The sequence below is a fragment of the Oncorhynchus keta genome, chromosome 1 (genome assembly GCF_023373465.1).
Source record: "Oncorhynchus keta strain PuntledgeMale-10-30-2019 chromosome 1, Oket_V2, whole genome shotgun sequence".
Lineage (NCBI taxonomy): Eukaryota > Metazoa > Chordata > Actinopteri > Salmoniformes > Salmonidae > Oncorhynchus > Oncorhynchus keta.
In genome coordinates this window covers 63,733,661-63,753,951 of record NC_068421.1, presented here as the reverse complement: position 1 = coordinate 63,753,951, position 20,291 = coordinate 63,733,661, and the positions used below count along the sequence as shown (strand labels likewise).

General features: G+C 42.5%; 1 protein-coding gene across 1 annotated transcript in view; it reads right to left on the bottom strand.

Annotated features, from left to right (window-relative positions):
• LOC118390759 (glypican-1-like) overlaps positions 1-18,255 on the bottom strand; it is a 52,726-nt gene extending 34,471 nt beyond the window's left edge. The window contains exon 1 of the mRNA XM_035781473.2: positions 17,517-18,255. Within this exon, the coding sequence (XP_035637366.1) occupies positions 17,517-17,673 (157 nt within the window). The 5' untranslated portion in view covers positions 17,674-18,255. The remainder of the gene's footprint in view (positions 1-17,516) is intronic.
• Positions 18,256-20,291: the final 2,036 nt, after the last annotated feature.

Below are 20,291 nucleotides of genomic sequence, written 5' to 3'. Positions count from 1 at the left end.
ATTTGTTGGGGCAGGGACTCTACAAGGTGTCAAAAACTTTTCACAGGGATGCTGGCCCATGTTGACTCCAATGCTTCCCACAGTTGTGTCAAGTTGGCTGGGTGTCCTTTGGGTGATGGACCATTCTTGATACACACGGTAAACTGCTGTGAAATACACAGCAGCGTTGCAGTTCTTGACACACTCAAACTGGTGCGTCAATACCCTGTTCAAAGACAGTTAAATCTTTTGTTTTGCCGATTCACCCTCTGAATGGCACACATACACAATCCATGTCTCAATTGTCTCAAGGCTTAAAAATCCTTATTTAACCTGTCTCCTCCCCTTCATCTACACCGATTGAAGTGGATTTAACAGGTGACCTCAATAAGGGATCACAGCTTTCACCTGGATTCACCTGGTCAGTCTATGTCACGTGTCAAACTCATACCATGGAGGGCCGAGTGTCTGCGGGTTTTCACTCCACCCTTATTCTTGATTGATGAATTAAGGTCACTAACTAGTCATTTCAAAATACTGATTTCAATAACAATTTTCTCACAAAGATTCATGAATATGAATATTGAAAATAACATTTTTTATTTGGTAAATGTTTTAAACTTCAATTAATTATTTCTAAATTATGTTTCAGATAAAATGGTCAAATATGCATTACCAGTCAAAAGTTTGAACACATCATTCATCATTCCAGGGTTTTTCTTTATTTTTACTATTTTCTACATTGTAGAATGATAGTGAAGACATCAAAACTATGAAATAACACATATGGAATCATGTAGTAACCAAAAAAGTAAAAATAAAGAAAAACCCTTGAATGAGTAGGTGTACAATCTTTTGACTGGTACTGTATGTCAACAATCCTTCCTCCAAAGGACTGTTCCATTGCCTTGTTTTGTTCTAGTTTCGTGAGGAATCACCCTGAGGTCTCTCATTGTGGCAGATGAGCTCAGATTATAATTCACCTGCACGGCACAGATAAACATTTATTTTAAAAAGCCACCTGAATAGCCCTGCAGCGAGAAACAATGTTGTGAGAAGGTTTTCTATGCGCTGCTGCACTGTTTGAACGGTTGAGGAGCAGCTGATCGCTGATGAGTGTTCTTCTGCTAGAGACTTTGGACAGCATCAATGTCCTCCCTGAAGATCCTCCACCATACAAAGCAGCTACAATAGGAAAAAAAGTAAACACTACTTACTGTATGTGTGCTTAAAGTGTACACAGACGCTGCTCTAGGACTACACACCTCTATGTTAGGAATGTATCAATGACAGTATCTAGCTGTAATCATCTAGCTGTAATCAATTCAATGCTCTTTCAGATTGATTTCCTTATAGTATCGTGAATCAGGTTGTTACAGTATTTTGTTCAGAATAAATCCTATCTCAATGTGAAGGTGGGGAGCGCTCCAGTTTGAGTCAGTTCAATAGAATGTTACAGTGGTAAAAGCCTAGACTTAGGCCCTATATTTAAACCCTCAATGACAATATCAGAAACGCTAAAGGCCACTCACTTTCTCAGGATACAGACATACAGGGAGAGAAGAAAAACTGTAGACCAAGGGAAAATACCAATGCTCTAGAGAGGAGAGCTTACATTTTTCACATTGATCTTAAATTTCACGTGAAACCATATTTTCACATGTATTACATTTAGAGTTCACGTGTTAACACCAAGTTTTCACATTTGAGAAGAAAAACATGTTGTTTTCACCTCATGTGAATTGCAGTTACAAAAGTGACATTTGGTGTTTCACATGTAAAAAAGCTTTCTCATGTGAAAATCTTACATTTACATGTGGAATTGCAAGTTCACATGTGGTGGTGAAAGTGTCATTCTCCTTGCATGTGAAAAGGTGGTGTTAAAATGTTGCAGTAGCAATGTTTCCAAATATGGAATTGCAAATGATAAATAATGCCGATCTGTAAAAGGGAACTTAGCCTACCCTAGTGTTACAAATAATGATTTCTTATTTCTGAGCCATTCATTCGGAGTGTTACTGCTGCAGGCGCACGCCTCTCTTCTGCATATGTTGGTCAGTGACCATTGGAAGAAGCACAGCAAAAATAATAGAGAAGCTAGAGCTCTGTGTCTCCTTATTTATCCTTTTTAACATGTTAAAATTAGCGCTGTAAGAGTTTCAGTTAACTCAAGTAAACTTTGTAATTTTAGTGCAATAATGTTTGGGGGCGCATTGTCTGAAAGTGTTCAAAATACACTGAAACATCCAAATGACATCATCTATACAGCTAAAAACAACCATGTTGTTTCAGATTGACAAAACAAGTTCACTTTGAAGTTAAAGAAAATGTGTTTATCAATTTACCTGATTTGTCTGACCGTTAGTTTGCAAATTTCTTGTAATGCTTTTTGTAAAAAATATATAGTAAATTACAGCATAATTTGAGCAAATTATGAATTTGCAATTAATCATGATTAATTACAACAAATACTGCAATAAACTCGTTTGACAGCCCTAGTTGACATTAACCTTTTACTGCAGTGGGCTAAATCAGGTTTACACAGTGTTTCATGGTAGTCTTGAACTAATCTACTTAGAAACAAAAGTATACAGCTCACACACATGGTTACGGGTTTACAAAAAAGAAGACACCTGTGCCGAAAAACCATGTTTCTTCATTGGGTTTTTTCGTGATTTTATGTGTTTTTTTTAAGGGAGAGTGTGCAAGAGAGTAAAGAGGAGACAAAAACTAAGTCAATAATTGGAGACATTGTTATTTATTAGTTTCCATAGCTCTGTTTGGAGTAAGAGTGTGAAGCAGCAGGAAGTCAGGAGACACCACGGATGTTGGAGGAGAATAGTTCATTTAGGGCAATAATTGGCCAAACGAAAGCCATTAACATTCAGCACAAGGTGTTCTGCTCTCTCATGTTTCTCACAGTGGATGTGAAGGCAGGCAAGAGCATTACGATGAGTGAGGGGTGCCATCTTGGCACTGACGGAGTACGATTTTCGATCCCTGTCACTTCCTTCCCCTTCAATTCACTTCCCCTCCCAGGCTTCACTTTCAATGCTAAACTAATCTGCCCGCAAATTTGGTGAGGAAGGAAACTCTATTAATATTGACAGAGCCCAAACGACAGGACTGTGACCACGTTTCCCTGTCAATTATTAAAAAACATGGAAATTTGCTAAATTTCAGTGCAGCAATTGACTGTGATAAACACACATGTGGTACAGCGAATACTGATATGCTGCCGAAAGAGCACAGCCAAACAAGAGTATCTGCATTAACTTCAACTGAACCAAGAAGCACAAACACAACCAGGACTTAAGCCAGCACCACCTCATGAGCACTGACAACACAACACTCTCGCTCTGTTTATTTAATGCTCAGTATATATTACATACCGTAGGAGTTGAGGACCAACTAAAGGGAACCACAGGTATTAGATGTTTATGGCCAGTAGTTCTTCTCAGTAGCAGTGAAAAGCAGATGTTTAGCAACAAAACTGACAAGTGTGCAACTATGTGGCAAAACAGACAGGTTTGGCTTAGATTGTTGGCAACATGTAAAATATATTTAATCTCCAAATATTTATTGAAAACATAAATTGATTTTCACAATGAGCACTTGTATACCATTAGCAAACACTCTTATCCAGAAACAATTCAGGATTAAGTGCCTTGCTCAAGGTCACATCGACCTTTCGGTTACTGGTCCAATGCTCTTAACCGCTATGCTACCTGCCACCCCACTTGTTGGTTCTCAAATAGCTAGCTAGTGAATGTTTTGCCATATTAGAATTGACATTAAATTAGTCAAAACAAGACAAGGTATCAAGAAGAAGATAAACTTGCTGAAACAAGCCACCTACGATTCCCCACATGGAAGCTTCTTGTCATTGTTGCTATCCATCGGACTGTCCAGAATCATAACAAAGCACGGCTTTGGGCCCCATCGATGCGAGTGCATCATTTTCGTGACGTCAGCCAACCCATCTATTTCTATGTGAAAAGCAGCTTTCATGGTTCCTCGTCGGAGCTCAGGGGCCTGAGAACCGCCTCTCTTTATCACACCAGTGATTAAGTCTATTGATTTCCTCAGGAAAAAGAAGCTGCTGGGTGTCAGGCCTGGCTACAAGGCTGATCAGGTTGGTGTAGCAGTTGGGGAAGAGGAAACTCATAGTAGCTTGATTAACACAGTTGTACTGTAACAGCTTTCAGATGTCTTCCTCAATGAATGCAACTGAAGTCGATGAAAGTAAACAATGTAAAGAAACATTTAAAACCGTGGGACTGTCCGACCTTTTCATTATAATATCAGGTATGTATCTGGAGTCTGACTTCAACGGTTGTCTGATGATTCATCGTGTTCTCAGGAAGGAAGGCAGCAGTCTGAAGGCCCAAGCTGGAACACTTTCATATTTTATGTAGCTTATCTTGTGTTATTCATGTTTTATGAGTTCGTTTTCACATCAGTGGCACAACATACAATATGCCCCGACGCAGGTGAAGCATGGGGGGGGAGAAAAATCAGGTCATGGAGTCATTAACCTGCTTCTGTCATATGAGTGCATCCACAGTAAATGAGACAGAGAACCCATGTTCATGAATAAAATGTCCTCCCTGGAAGAGGTGTTACCATTCAGTATGCGTTAAAGAGCGACTGAAAGCACCAATTCCGCATGTGTTTCTCTGTTGCTTACTCTTGGGAGTGTGGTTCGATGTGACAGTTACTGATATTTGTCACCCATGAGACGCCATAGGAACAGGTCAGTAATTACTTCTTCAAAAGTCAGTATTACTTCCTCAAAATAGTCAGAATTATTCTAAGATATACATACATTGCATTTGGATTACTGATAAAGTGTTATTTGGGTTTTTAACTGGATTCGTTCTGACATGTGATTTTTTCATTCTAGTTTTTGATTATTATTTGTGTACTTGTTTGGCATTTTTGCTGCACTGTTAGGGGCTAGTAACACAGGCATTTCGCTGCACCAGCTATAACATATGCTAAACTGTGTAAGTGCCTAATATACTTTGATTTGAGATAACTCAAGAGATCTGTAATTCATTTTTTTGTTTTTGCAGATGAGGTTTCAGTCACACAATTGTACATCTAGGTAAGGTGTTTGGTCCAGTATTTCTCAAGTTTAAAATGTGCAACGTGTTGTCTTATGTAAACAAAGTATGACCTGCTCAGCTACTGGACCGCAATCTCTGTTTATACCCTGTTGGTGGGCAAGTGAGCACTGTCTAAATCAAAATCCAAACCTCAAGTAAGTCATGATGGACTCTTGTACACAAATCTCACAAACCTAGTTTTTTTTGCATTATGATCTAAATTAACCTACTAGCATTTCTTAGTCAATTCTGGCACTGGAATAAATGTGTCTGATTAATACTGATGTCACATATGTCGTTTTCAACGAGAGAAGTTAGTTCTCAAGTTCAAGTTCAGTTCTGCTTTAAACTCACACAAGCACATATGGCTGTGATGGTCATAGAATTTTGGATGACGGTAATTTGCCAGCCAAGTGACTGTAATGACCGTTCAAATAGCAAAAAAATATAAAGTAGTCATATATATATATATATATTGTTTTTTTTACTCACATTTCCTCCTCTCCTGCATGTGCTGGAATTGAAAAAATGAATAAGACGGGCATCCCCATTCAAGTCAACGATGGCATAATGGGTGATCTGGTGGCCATTGCGAGTGTACCCATAGGAGCCAATCAGCAAGTAAAATATGTGCTAAAATATGGGTCAGTACCCTAAACCCTAACCTTACCCTAACAATAACCCTTACTGTAACCATTTAAAATGACAACTTAAATGGGGTACGGATGTCCCAAGGATCCCTGATAGCATGGACACTAAAATACCGTATGTGCTGGGATTTATTGAATCAACTCAACTGACATTACAAAAAAAGACATGCCATTGCATGAGCCATATTAGTTAACATCATTTGAATGAACATTCTACATTAATATGGAAATTATTATATCACAATACCAGGCAGCCATTGTGAGTGTACCCATAAGTATACCAGGGAAATTGCCTGAGTTAGAGGCTCCATACCCGTTCTAATAATTATATTTATATGTGTGCTGCTTCTCCATGGTGAGGGGTGTTGCCTAGGCAACCAAAGACAGGTTTGCTTGTTTCAGCAATGAGCAACAAAAGCCCCGTTTCGACTGCCACTTAACATTAGGACCAAATTCGAGCTAGGTCGAGGGAAACCTAGGCCAGCGCAGCCCAGTCACATGCTTACCAGACCAGACACGTTTCTAAATAAATTTAGAAATCCATGTTATTAAATTATTGCGCGCCAACGAACGTCTACGACGCCAAGGGCTAAACTAGAGCTCATTCCTATTTCTGACGCAGATCGCGCTGAAAGTCCTGCCTCTCCCATCTCCTCATTGGTTTATAGAAGCTGGTGCCCACGTGCCATCTTCTCATTAGTTATACCCACGTGGGTGACTGAAAGACCAACCGTTTTGCCAGTAGTCGTGGTAATACAATGAACGTTTAGATGCGATCACCATATACATTAAACGATTAAAAAGCCTGGAAGGAGGAGAGATGACTAGAAACGATTCGGTTGGCCGTTTTAAATAGGACAAATTAACGTTAGCTAGCAAGTGCAAGCTAACTGGCTAAATTGCCATACATGTTTAATGCTTTTCGACATGTTCCCAAATGAATGTCACTGGTTCAGAGTTTGTTTTGATATTTTAACCTGCGTGTCGTGATCGCATTTGGTGGGGGGGACAAAATACATTTATGCACGATCGCGCACACGCGCAGCCGGTTTGGGTTCCGTGTTAAACAGCAGGTGCCAGCTCGATTACAATTCGGGCTGGTGACTCCATTACTATATAACCACCAAGCTAATCACTGCAGACACAACGATTAGCTCGTTTTTTAAATAATATTTTTTGTAAATAAAACGTTTAGCTCGCTCATCTGGGCTTGTTGCTGTTAGCGTGCATAGTCCGACATGACACGAATTACCACCATAGCTGAATCCTTCATAAATATTTGCACTACATAATCGACTTTTATGAAAACAGTCAGCCCTCAAATGCTAGCTACCTAATTTAGCTAGCAAATCGGAGATGAAACAAGCTAGCTAGCGGGAATTTTAGCTGTCCAGGTAGTATTTAAAGCTAGCTAGCTACATAATATCCAACCTGTTGTCTGGTTTGCTTGGTTAGCTAGCTACCTACTATAGCAAGCATGGTAGGGATTCAGCTAGCTAGTCTGTTATGCTAACCCTTTAGCTGGCTAGCCAACGTCAGCAAGCTGCATATATGGCTCTTGAGTCTGACTGGCACTTACAGGAGTATGGGTAACGTTAGTTACTGCGTGGTGAGGATGAAATACATTCAATATCTTGCTAGTTAGCAACATTAGCGAAGCCAGTTGCAGTCACATATTGGCCACCTAGCAACATGACATGCTAGGCGACCTAAACTGGAACATGCTTAACACCCCAGCCATCCTACAATCTAAACTTGATGCCCTCAATCTCACTAAAATTATCAATGAACCGACCAGGTACCCCCCCCCCCCCAAAGCCTTAAACACGGGCACCCTCATAGATATCATCCTAACCAACTTCCCCTCTAAATATACCTCTGCTGTCTTCAACCAAGATCTCAGCGATCACTGCCTCATTGCCTGCATCCGTAATGGGTCAGCGGTCAAACGACCTCCACTCATCACTGTAAAACGCTCCCTGAAACACTTCAGCGAGCAGGCCTTTCTAATCAACCTGGCCGGGGTATCCTGGAAGGATATTGATCTCATCCCGTCAGTAGAGGATGCCTGGATATTTTTTTTAAATGCCTTCCTAACCATCTTAAATAAACATGCCCCATTCCAGAAATGTAGAACCAGGAACAGATATAGCCCTTGGTTCTCCCCAGACCTGACTGCCCTTAACCAACACAAAAACATCCTATGGCGTTCTGCATTAGCATCGAACAGCCCCCGTGATATGCAGCTGTTCAGGGAAGCTAGAAACCGTTATACACAGGCAGTTAGAAAAGCCAAGGCTAGCTTTTTCAAGCAGAAATTTGCTTCCTGCAACACTAACTCAAAAAAGTTCTGGGACACTGTAAAGTCCATGGAGAATAAGAACACCTCCTCCCAGCTGCCCACTGCACTGAAGATAGGAAACACTGTCACCACTGATAAATCCACCATAATTGATCATTTCAATAAGCATTTTTCTACGGCTGGCCATGCTTTCCACCTGGCTACTCCTACCCCGGTCAACAGCACTGCACCCCCAACAGAAACTCACCCAAGCCTTCCCCATTTCTCCTTCTCCCAAATCCATTCAGCTGATGTTCTGAAAGAGCTGAAAAATCTGGACCCCTACAAATCAGCCGGGCTAGACAATCTGGACCCTTTCTTTCTAAAATTATCTGCCGAAATTGTTGCCACCCCTATTACTAGCCTGTTCAACCTCTCTTTCGTGTCGTCTGAGATTCCCAAAGATTGGAAAGCAGCTGCGGTCATCCCCCTCTTCAAAGGGGGGGACACTCTTGACCCAAACTGCTACAGACCTATATCTATCCTACCATGCCTTTCTAAGGTCTTTGAAAGCCAAGTCAACAAACAGATTACCGACCATTTCGAATCTCACCATACCTTCTCTGCTATGCAATCTGGTTTCAGAGCTGGTCATGGGTGCACCTCAGCCACGCTCAAGGTCCTAAACGATATCTTAACCGCCATCGATAAGAAACATTACTGTGCAGCCGTATTCATTGATCTGGCCAAGGCTTTCGACTCTGTCAACCACCACATCCTCATCGGCAGACTCGACAGCCTTGGTTTCTCAAATGATTGCCTCGCCTGGTTCACCAACTACTTCTCTGATAGAGTTCAGTGTGTCAAATCGGAGGGTCTGCTGTCCAGACCTCTGGCAGTCTCTATGGGGGTGCCACAGGGTTCAATTCTTGGACCGACTCTCTTCTCTGTATACATCAATGAGGTCGCTCTTGCTGTTGGTGAGTCTCTGATCCACCTCTACGCAGACGACACCATTCTGTATACTTCCGGCCCTTCTTTGGACACTGTGTTAACAACCCTCTAGGCAAGCTTCAATGCCATACAACTCTCCTTCCGTGGCCTCCAATTGCTCTTAAATACAAGTAAAACTAAATGCATGCTCTTCAACCGATCGCTACCTGCACCTACCCGCCTGTCCAACATCACTACTCTGGACGGCTCTGACTTAGAATACGTGGACAACTACAAATACTTAGGTGTCTGGTTAGACTGTAAACTCTCCTTCAAGACCCATATCAAACATCTCCAATCCAAAGTTAACTCTAGAATTGGCTTCCTATTTCACAAAAAAAAGCATCCTTCACTCATGCTGCCAAACATACCCTTGTAAAACTGACCATCCTACCAATCCTCGACTTTGGCGATGTCATTTACAAAATAACCTCCAATACCTTACTCAACAAATTGGATGCAGTCTATCACAGTGCAATCCGTTTTGTCACCAAAGCCCCATATACTACCCACCATTGCGACCTGTACGCTCTCGTTGGCTGGCCCTCGCTTCATACTCGTCGCCAAACCCACTGGCTCCATGTCATCTACAAGACCCTGCTAGGTAAAGTCCCCCTTATCTCAGCTCGCTGGTCACCATAGCATCTCCCACCTGTAGCACACGCTCCAGCAGGTATATCTCTCTAGTCACCCCCAAAACCAATTCTTTCTTTGGCCGCCTCTCCTTCCAGTTCTCTGCTGCCAATGACTGGAACGAACTACAAAAATCTCTGAAACTGGAAACACTTATCTCCCTCACTAGCTTTAAGCACCAACTGTCAGAGCATCTTACAGATTACTGCACCTGTACATAGCCCACCTATAATTTAGCCCAAACAACTACCTCTTTCCCAAGTGTATTTAATTTATTTATTTATTTTGCTCCTTTGCACCCCATTATTTTTATTTCTACTTTGCACATTCTTCCATTGCAAAACTACCATTCCAGTGTTTTACTTGCTATATTGTATTTACTTTGCCACCATGGCCTTTTTGCCTTTACCTCCCTTCTCACCTAATTTGCTCACATTGCATATAGACTTGTTTATACTGTATTATTGACTGTATGTTTGTTTTACTCCATGTGTAACTCTGTGTCGTTGTATCTGTCGAACTGCTTTGCTTTATCTTGGCCAGGTCGCAATTGTAAATGAGAACTTGTTCTCAACTTGCCTACCTGGTTAAATAAAGGTGAAATAAAATTTAAAAAATATAATAAACATTGTGTCTAATTTCTGGAGGCAGTGGAAACTCAATTTGAGCCAGCCCAACCTGGGTTGACTTCGAAGTGCCAATGGAAACAGGGCTAAAGTTTCATCAAGTTGTTAAGAGTCATGTTAAGGCCAAAACAGCCCCAACCACACAAATGCCCGGCTGTCCTGTCTTCAGTCAGCTGTTGGTTCCACCATTTTTTGTTTGTTATGATGGTCTTTATCCATAACCGTCGGTTACACGGTAATTGTGCCAGCCCTACACACACACTCATATAGCTTCCACCTGAATGGAGGAAATAAGAACCTTTCTTTGTTAAGGGCAACAGTGAACAATGAGGGATTATTGTCTGTTTATGGGGTGTTGCTACAATCATCTCAGATGTTAGTAAGACTAAATACATAGATAAGGCAAAAGTACACACATCAAACTTAATTTACATTTTTCAAAACATAGATCAGTATCTACAGAACATATTTGCTTTTTGTCTAGCCCACTGTCACATACAGGGAAGGTGTAAAACGATTTCATGTTTAAATCTGGGCCTCAACTGAATGATATTGAAGCCCCAGGGCATGATGCTGATGTGGTGTTAAAGGGAGAATGGGAGCATTTAATGGCAGATATAACGAATCACATCTCCTGGACGTCATGAAAAACGACAATCTATATCCATTCCTGAGCTGCGGTCGCTACTTTGTTTTGCAGATAAATAAAAGATGACAGACCCTGAATGATTCACACTGGGCATATTCAATGTTTTCCCCTTGCTTTCAAAATGTCATTGAGACTGAATGAAGTGACCTTCAAATTCCCTGCAGAGCCCATTGGCAATTTCCCCTCTACTACCCTCTTAGCTCTGTGTACATAATACACAGCCAACAGGAGACTCAGAAACCTATTGCAACTGCAATAATTGCAAAGGTGTGTACGTGCGTGAGTGTGTGCTACATGTATGTGTACGTGCGTGGTTATGCATGTGCGTGTATGAGTTATTAGTTATGGAGGATGGCACAACAAAGTGTCTAATATAAAGGGTGACTGCTTCAGAGGCTGACATTGCCTACTAATCACTGTGATAAAACATGTTGCTTTGCATGATGCTGGATGTGAAGACTGGCAGCCCACCTCCTACACTGTTCCGTTAATGCCTCTTCATCTGCATGGCTGTTTTGATCATTCATCCTGGAATATTAACTGTCTACTCACAGTAATTTTGAATATTGCTGTGTGTATATGCGTGTGTGTCTGTATTTCTCTGTTAGCCATATAAATCACTATATATTTTAAAGGAAAGTTTGGTTATGCTCATCAAGCCATGACATCACACCAGAACACAGTCAATATGATTATGTGATGACACCATTTTTGCTGATGGACTAACGTTCAGATAAGGTAGTTTAGAGGGAGGCCTTGTCTAATGGAGAGTAGCATTAGGGAGAGAAGTCCAAAGGTTAAACATGAAACACATTGAATCTCAGCCGATAGACTGCCGAAAGGTACTTATGACAGTGGGAGGCCGTTCCTTCTCTTGTTAGAACAAAAGCTGTACCTGCTGCATGCCGACCCGGTAGTGACGAGCCTATCATTTCTACTAGTAGAATCACAATGCTTGTCAGTGGCTGACAACTTGACTTTGAGCCAATCAGAGAGCACGAAACCCCACGTGACGAGCCAACAAAAATCATTTTTAAAAATTGGGTATTTTCTACATACATCCACAGGTGAGCCAGTCCCGATTCATATTTTATTTAACTAGGCAAGTCAGTTAAGAACAAATTCTTATTTACAATGACGGCCTACCGGGGAACAGTGGGTTAACTGCCTTGTTCAGGGGCAGAACGACAGATTTTTACCTTGACAGCTCGGGGATTCCATCCAGCAACCTTTTGGTTATTGGCCCAACGCTCTAACCACTAGGCTACCTGACACCCATCATATGGAATGTGGGCTATTGGATGGTAGTTAGCTAGTGCACAGACGCAATGCACACAACACTAAATACTTCCTCCAAACTAGCTAACCACTGTAGCTAGTATTGACATAATTACATCATAATGGATTAGCTAGGGCGCGTTTGTAAATTCACTCTGGCTATCTACTCCGATTTCAGAGCACTCTCATCTGGCAGAGCTCAGAATAACTGACGAACTTACGAACACTCAACACCTGTTGAATATGGCCGGTGTCAGTAAATGTCTGCAAATTAATTTGATCTAAATTTAATTGTTGCCAGCAGCAAGTCACCAATGCTCTGGATAACAAAAAAAACAGCCTAACCACCTCTGCTAGGGCGAGTAAAATGGTCAGAGTGAGGTGTTCTCACATTTGTGTCTGGAAGTAGCTAGTAAGCTAGCCAACGTTCGCCAGTTAGCATGGGTGCTTGACTGCCGTTGTGAAGCCAGAACACTCAGATCAACCCTTATTCTGGCCAGAGTGTCCAGTGTGCGCTCTGAGCGCTTCGAGAGAGAAACGCTCTGAATTTACGAATGGACAATTTGACAACGCTCTGAATTTAAGAACGCCCAGAGGGCACACTGAGCGCACTCTGGCACTCCAGATTGAATTTACGAACGCACCCCTAGTTCCAATTAAACATCTGCCTATGGGTGGCAGGGTAGCCTAGTGGTTAGAGTGTTGGACTAGTAACTGAAAGGTTGCAAGTTCAAATCCCCGAGCTGACAAGGTACAAATCTGTCATTCTGCCCCTGAACAGGCAGTTAACCCACTGTTCCTAGGCCGTCATTGAAAATAAGAATTTGTTCTTAACTGACTTGCCTAGTTAAATAAAGGTCAAATTAAAAATGTTAAAATATGTTAGCTGCTGAGTTAGTGCAGTGCTTAGCTAGCTAGTGAATATGCTAACGTTAGCAAGCTAAACATTTGGCTATGGGCTGGCACTGGCAGTGTGAGTTTATGGAGAGTGAATTAAATTGTTTCTTTGTAATCTTGCTAGGTAGTTATCTAGCTGGGGTCATCTGGCTAGTATCATCAAGGACTTTCTTCACTGTTCGAGGATGATCTCCGCATGTGTGGTTCCCACCGTGAAGCATGGAGGAGGAGGTGTGATGGTGTGGAGATGCTTTGCTGGTGACACTGTCAGTGATTTATTTAGAATTCAAGGCACACTTAACCAGCATGGCTACCACAGCATTCTGCAAGCGAACCACCACCCCATCTGAAAAAAAGCCATCTTGAAAAAGCCAAACCTTGACCCAGAAAATATGAAAAAACTATCGGCCTATATTGAATCTTCCATTCCTCTCTCAAAAAAAAGCTGTTGCGCAGCAACTCACTGCCTTCCTGAAGACAAACAATGTATACGAAATGCTTCAGTCTGGTTTTAGACCCCATCATAGCACTGAGACTGCACTTGTGAAGGTGGTAAATGACCTTTTAATGGCATCAGACCGAGGCTCTGCATCTGTCCTCGTGCTCCTAGACCTTAGTGCTGCTTTTGATACCATCGATCACCACATTCTTTTGGAGAGATTGGAAACCCAAATTGGTCTACACGGACAAGTTCTGGCCTGGTTTAGATCTTATCTGTCGGAAAGTCTGTCTGTGAATGGTTTGTCCTCTGACAAATCAACTGTAAATTTCGGTGTTCCTCAAGGTTCCGTTTTAGGACCACTATTGTTTTCGCTATATATTTTACCTCTTGGGGATGTCATTCGAAAACATAATGTTAACTTTCACTGCTATGCGGATGACACACAGCTGTACATTTCAATGAAACATGGTGAAGCCCCAAAATTGCCCTCACTAGAAGCATGTGTTTCAGACATAAGGAAGTGGATGGCTGCAAACTTTCTACATTTAAACTCAGACAAAACAGAGATGCTTGTTCTAGGTCCCAAGAAACAAAGAGATCTTCTGTTGAATCTGACAATTAATCTTAATGGTTGTACAGTTGTCTCAAATAAAACTGTGAAGGACCTCGGCGTTACTCTGGACCTTGATCTCTCTTTTGAAGAACATATCAAGACCATTTCAAGGACAGCTTTTTTCCATCTACGTAACATTGCAAAAATCAGAAACTTTCTGTCCAAAAATGATGCAATTAATCCATGCTTTTGTCACTTCTAGGTTAGACTACTGCAATGCTCTACTTTCCGGCTACCCGGATAAAGCACTAAATAAACTTCAGTTAGTGCTAAATATGTCTGCTAGAATCCTGACTAGAACCAAAAAAATAGATCATATTACTCCAGTGCTAGCCTCCCTACACCGGCTTCCTGTCAAAGCAAGGGCTGATTTCAAGGTTTTACTGCTAACCTACAAAGCATTACATGTGCTTGCTCCTACCTATCTCTCTGATATGGTCCTGCCGTACATACCTACACGTACGCTACGGTCACAAGACGCAGGCCTCCTAATTGTCCCTAGAATTTCTAAGCAAACAGCTGGAGGCAGGGCTTTCTCCAAGAGAGCTCCATTTTTATGGAACGGTCTGCCTACCCATGTCAGAGACGCAAACTCGGTCTCAACCTTTAAGTCTTTACTGAAGACTCATCTCTTCAGTGGGTCATATGATTGATTGTAGTCTGGCCCAGGAGTGGGAAGGTGAACGGAAAGGCTCTGGAGCAACGAACCACCCTTGCTGTCTCTGCCTGGCCGGTTCCCCTCTTTCCACTGGGATACTCTGCCTCTAACCCTATTACAGGGGCTGAGTCACTGTCTTACTGGGGCTCTCTCATACCGTCCCTGGCAGGGGTGCGTCACCTGAGTGGACTGATGTGATCATCCTGTCTGGGTTGGCTCCCCCCCCTTGGGTTGTGCCGTGGTGGAGATCTTTGTGGGCTATACTCAGCCTTGTCTCAGGATGGTAAGTTGGTGGTTGAAAATATCCCTCTAGTGGTGTGGGGGCTGTGCTTTGGCAAAGTGGGTGGGGTTATATCCTTCCTGTTTGGCCCTGTCCGGGGGTGTCCTCCGATGGGGCCACAGTGTCTCCTGACCCCTTCTGTCTCAGCCTCCAGTATTTATGCTGCAGTAGTTTATGTGTCGGGGGGCTAGGGTCAGTTTGTTATATCTGGAGTACTTCTCCTGTCCTATTCGGTGTCCTGTGTGAATTTAAGTGTGCTCTCTCTAATTCTCTCTTTCTCTCTTTCTTTCTCTCTCTCGGAGGACCTGAGCCCTAGGACCATGCCTCGGGACTACCTGACATGATGACTCCTTGCTGTCCCCAGTCCACCTGGCCGTGCTGCTGCTCCAGTTTCAACTGTTCTGCCTTATTATTATTGGACCATGCTGGTCATTTATGAACATTTGAACATCTTGGCCATGTTCTGTTATAATCTCCACCCGGCACACTCAGAAGAGGACTAGCCACCCCACATAGCCTCGTTCCTCTCTAGGTTTCTTCCTAGGTTTTGGCCTTTCTAGGGAGTTTTTCATAGCCACCGTGCGTCTACACCTGCATTGCTTGCTGTTTGGGGTTTTAGGCTGGGTTTCTGTACAGCACTTTGAGATATAAGCTGATGTACGAAGGGCTATATAAATACATTTGATTTGATTTGATGATCTGGTTTGCGCTTAGTGGGACTATCATTTGTTTTCCAACAGGACAATGACCCAAAACACACCTCCAGGCAGTGTAAAGGCTATTTGTCCAGAGTGTCCCACTTGTCCGGCGCATGTCCAGATTCTCCCGCCTGTCCAGATTCTCCCGCCTGTCCAGAGTCTCCCGCCTGTCCAGAGTCTCCCGCCTGTCCGGCGCCTGTCTAGAGTCTCCCGCCTGTCCGGCGCCTGTCCAGAGTCTCCCGCCTGTCCGGTGCCACCAGAGTCTCCTGCCTGTCCAGAGGCACCACTCACTCCAGACTTGACCATCAGTCCAGTGGCTTCCTCTAGTCCGGGGTAGGTAGTGAGGGTTCCCGCTCCAGAGACATTACGTAAGTGGGCTGAGTCAGAACTGGTCCACGTCCCTCACCAGAACCACCACCTCGGAGTTATGCCCACCCAGACCCTCCCATATAGGCTTAGGGGTGCGGCCGGGAGTCCACACCTTTGGGGGGGGGGGTGGTACTGTCACGCCCTGACCTTAGTATTCTTTGTTTTCTTCATTATTTTGGTTAGGTCAGGGTGTGACAAGGGGTGGTTTGTTGTGTTTTGTCCTGTCTAGGGTTTTTGTATGTTTATGGGGTTGTCAACTAGTCTAGGTGTTTTGTTTGTCTATGGTTGCCGAGATTGGTTCTCAATTAGAGGCAGCTGTTTATCGTTGTCTCTGATTGGGAACCATATTTAGGCAGCCATATTCCTTGGGTAATTTGTGGGTGATTGTCTATGTGTTAGTTGCCTATGTCTGCACTTTTCATATATATATATATATATATATATATATATATATATATTTGTTTTGTTTTTTTGTAAGTTTGTTTGAGTGTTCTTCGTTTCATTAAATAAGAAGATTTATTCATCTCACGCTGCGCCTTGGTCTCTTCCATACAACGAACGTGACAGCTAGCTTGGAATCTAGACCTTCAGCAACACACATGGATATGCGTTGTCAAACAACGCTACTGCCACCTTCTGGTTTGGAGTACTTTAAGAAGGCTGAGTGCCAAGACTTTCATGGTCTTTGCTGTTTGAACATAAAACATATTGACTGCTGACACTGTTCAGAGTTACTAAGTAGGACCTACTGTCAGCAGACAAATGTTTGACAATCCTACTGGTGTGTCTGAGCTATTAAACGAACAGGCAGGACATTTGAGTGGCAGTTAAATCTAATTACCATACAAAAGGTTATTAGTTCAAAAATACTGTACTGAATGTTGAGCCTGAAATAGAATGTAAGTTCTACCACACTTTGCCTCTTGGTTATACCATGCTTTCTTTTATCCAAGTGACTGAAAACAAGTGATGCACTCTCAGGTAGGCCTACAAAATTATAATGGATGATGATGCTGATGTTTTTTTTGGTTGAATTATTTTTGTGTACCACATCTAAAAGTATTATATTGATGCCAGGCCCAACCCTATGTGAAGACAGCAGAGCACTTTGAGAAGCTCTTTTCAGCTGAAGTGTGCAACTTCGGGGCTATAGCTGCACATGGAGTGTACTTGTGGAGGTAGATACAGTAGCCTATATTAGCTGACCGCTCACTACCTTATTGCCCTCAATCGTGTCTTGTGCTCATAATTTAACGTTCACACCGGAAGCAAAAATTATACTAAATTGTATACAATTATTTAATTAACTAGTTGCGTGAAAAAGGTAACAGTATGGCTACAAAATGCACCGTTACTTACCAGATATCTCTGTCTGTGGCACCCCGTTGAGGGTGAAGCCTTTCCCGCTGTAGAACTGTCGGACATCCAAACAGCTCCGGGCTTTACTGTTCGCATTGTCCGCCGACAACGGGACAGCGGATAGAAAAAAGAATAGAAGAGCCGGTAGGAAATCCATACTGACAACCAAACAGCAAGGTGTAGATCCAAGAGAACGAGTCGAGGCAATTAAAAGAAGACCTACAAAGCCTCGTATGGCATCCAACCGGTAGATAAAGCCTTCCTTGGTAATGTATCTCGCTTTGGCGCCGAGGATACAGCTGCAAACACCAGCTGAGCAATCTGTCAACTCTCCCCGGAGTCCTGTGACGACGTGCGATTCTGGTGCACGCTGTGACTGTCAAGATCAGCCTGTCCTCGCAGTGGTGAGTCTACTAGACAGAACCGCTCACAAATAAATATCAAATTAATTACTGTAACACGTTTAATCCAAATCCACCAATAAAACGTAGAAAATAAAGGCTCTGCTTTTGTCTGTGAATATTCACAATAATCTTGGATTTAAGTGAATTACATGGATCAGGTGAACTCCTTTACAAATAACGGAGATGTGTCAGAGAGAAAAGCCGAGTGTTGTGAGCTGAGCACGTAGCACAGCCTGTAGGATTGGAGCGGATTGGAGACGCGCTGGGATACCCGGGCTGGTTTTACTGCGGAGCAGCTGTTTAGGTCCTGCCCCGCAGAGAACAGAGGATGACACAACCTGCAGGCCAGTGCGCCTCTACCTGCAAGTGCAGCCCTTTTATATTAGACATCGCAGCAATCTTTATACAATAGCCAATACCATCCTACTTATTTTTGGTGAAAGACGTGTATCATTCTAGAACATTTTCTGGAGATTTCGCGTTATGGAGATAAGCTCAAATGCCTTTACTATTGGCTCTTGAAATCCACATATTGGCTACTGGATGGGATGACAATAGGACAATACTCTGTGTTCACCTGTATGAGTGCTGTTCATAATCAATATTTTATGCACAGATGCTCACAAGACACAATGACAAGACCATAGGATCTCTATGGAAAAGACCACAGGAGAATGAGGGCACCTTAATTGGGGAGGACAGGCTCGTGGTAATGGCTGGAGTGGTAATAAGTGATAAATCAAACACATGGTTTCCATGTGTTTGATGCCATTCCATTTGCTGTCTTATTTTGAGCCGTCCTCCCCTCAGTTGCCTCCACTGGACAAGACTCATAAGCCTTGAACGAAGCATCTTCATTCATTCTCTACACATATTCCTACTGACATAGGCCTACTGTACTGTATACACTAATTTCCAGTCTGATTCTTTGCAGGGCACAAATGTAGCCTACAGAAGCCTGAGAGAGGGGAGTTTTACCCATTACAGTGGATGGGAGGTCTGACCAGCCACTAAGCTGTAGAAAGGCCACTGGCATGTGTGAGGTGACAGTGTAATTACATGTACAGGGGACAAATGTAGTCTCTCACTAACCACACTGTAATCCCTGTTAATAGCAGTAACAGTGTAGCCTCCCAGGATCTGTACTGGATTAACATGGTGTTGTGGGTTGAGACATGGCCCTTTTTGTGAGTGTGTGTATGTGTTTAATGTGTGTGTGTATGTGTGTTTTGTATGCATGTGTTGTGTGGTAGAAGTGTGAAACTCAGGCCTATGTAGGCCTACAAAGCGAGACAGTTAGAAGATAGAAAGGTCAAGGCACTGATTTCTGTCTGTTTAGGCTCTTGGAATAGTTCTCTCTCTCAATTCATTTTTTTCAATTCAAGGGGCTTTATTGGCATGGGAAACGTGTTAACATTGCCAAAGCAAGTGAGGTAGATAATATACAAAAGTGAAATAAACAATAAAAATTAACAGTAAACATTACACATACAGAAGTTTCAAAACAATAGACATTACAAATGTGATATTATATATATACAGTGTTGCAACGATGTACAAATGGTTAAGGGTACACAAGGGGAAATAAATAAGCATAAATATGGGTTATATTTACTTTGGTGTTTGTTCTTCACTGGTTGCCCTTTTCTTGCGGCAACAGGTCACAAATCTTGCTGCTGTGATGGCAGACTGTGGAATTTCACCCAGTAGATATGGGAGTTTATCCAAATTGGATTAGTTCTCAAATTCTTTGTGGATCTGTGTAATCTGCGGGAAATATGTCTCTCTAATATGGTCATTGGGCAGGAGGTTAGGAAGTGCAGCTCAATTTCCACCTCATTTTGTGGGCAGTGAGCACATAGCCTGTCTTCTCTTGAGCGATGTCTGCCTACGGGACCTTTCTCAATAGCACATAGTCTACATAGTCAAAGCTTTCCTTAAGTTTGGGTCAGTCACAGTGGTCAGGTATTCTGCCACTGTGTACTCTCTGTTTAGGGCCAAATAGCATTCTAGTTTGCTCTGTTTTTTTTGTTAATTCTTTCCAATGTGTCAAGTAATTATCTTTATGTTTTTTCATGATTTGGTTGGGTCTAATTGTGCTGCTGTCCTGGGGCTCTGTGGGGTTTGTTTGTCTCTCTCTCTCTCTCTCTCTCTGACTGAGACGCATCAGTGGCTGATCAGCCCTATAGTCACATTTTTTTGCTTAATGGAGCAGAAGAGTCCATTCACAGAGCATATTTCACATGCATGGATGTATTATTTTATGCTAAATAACACCAAATGTTGCCTTTAAAGGGACTTGCTGCTGTGGTTTTGATGTGCGTAGGAGTGTTTTTGTCTTTTCTCAGCTTTTATTTAAAAAAATGTCTCA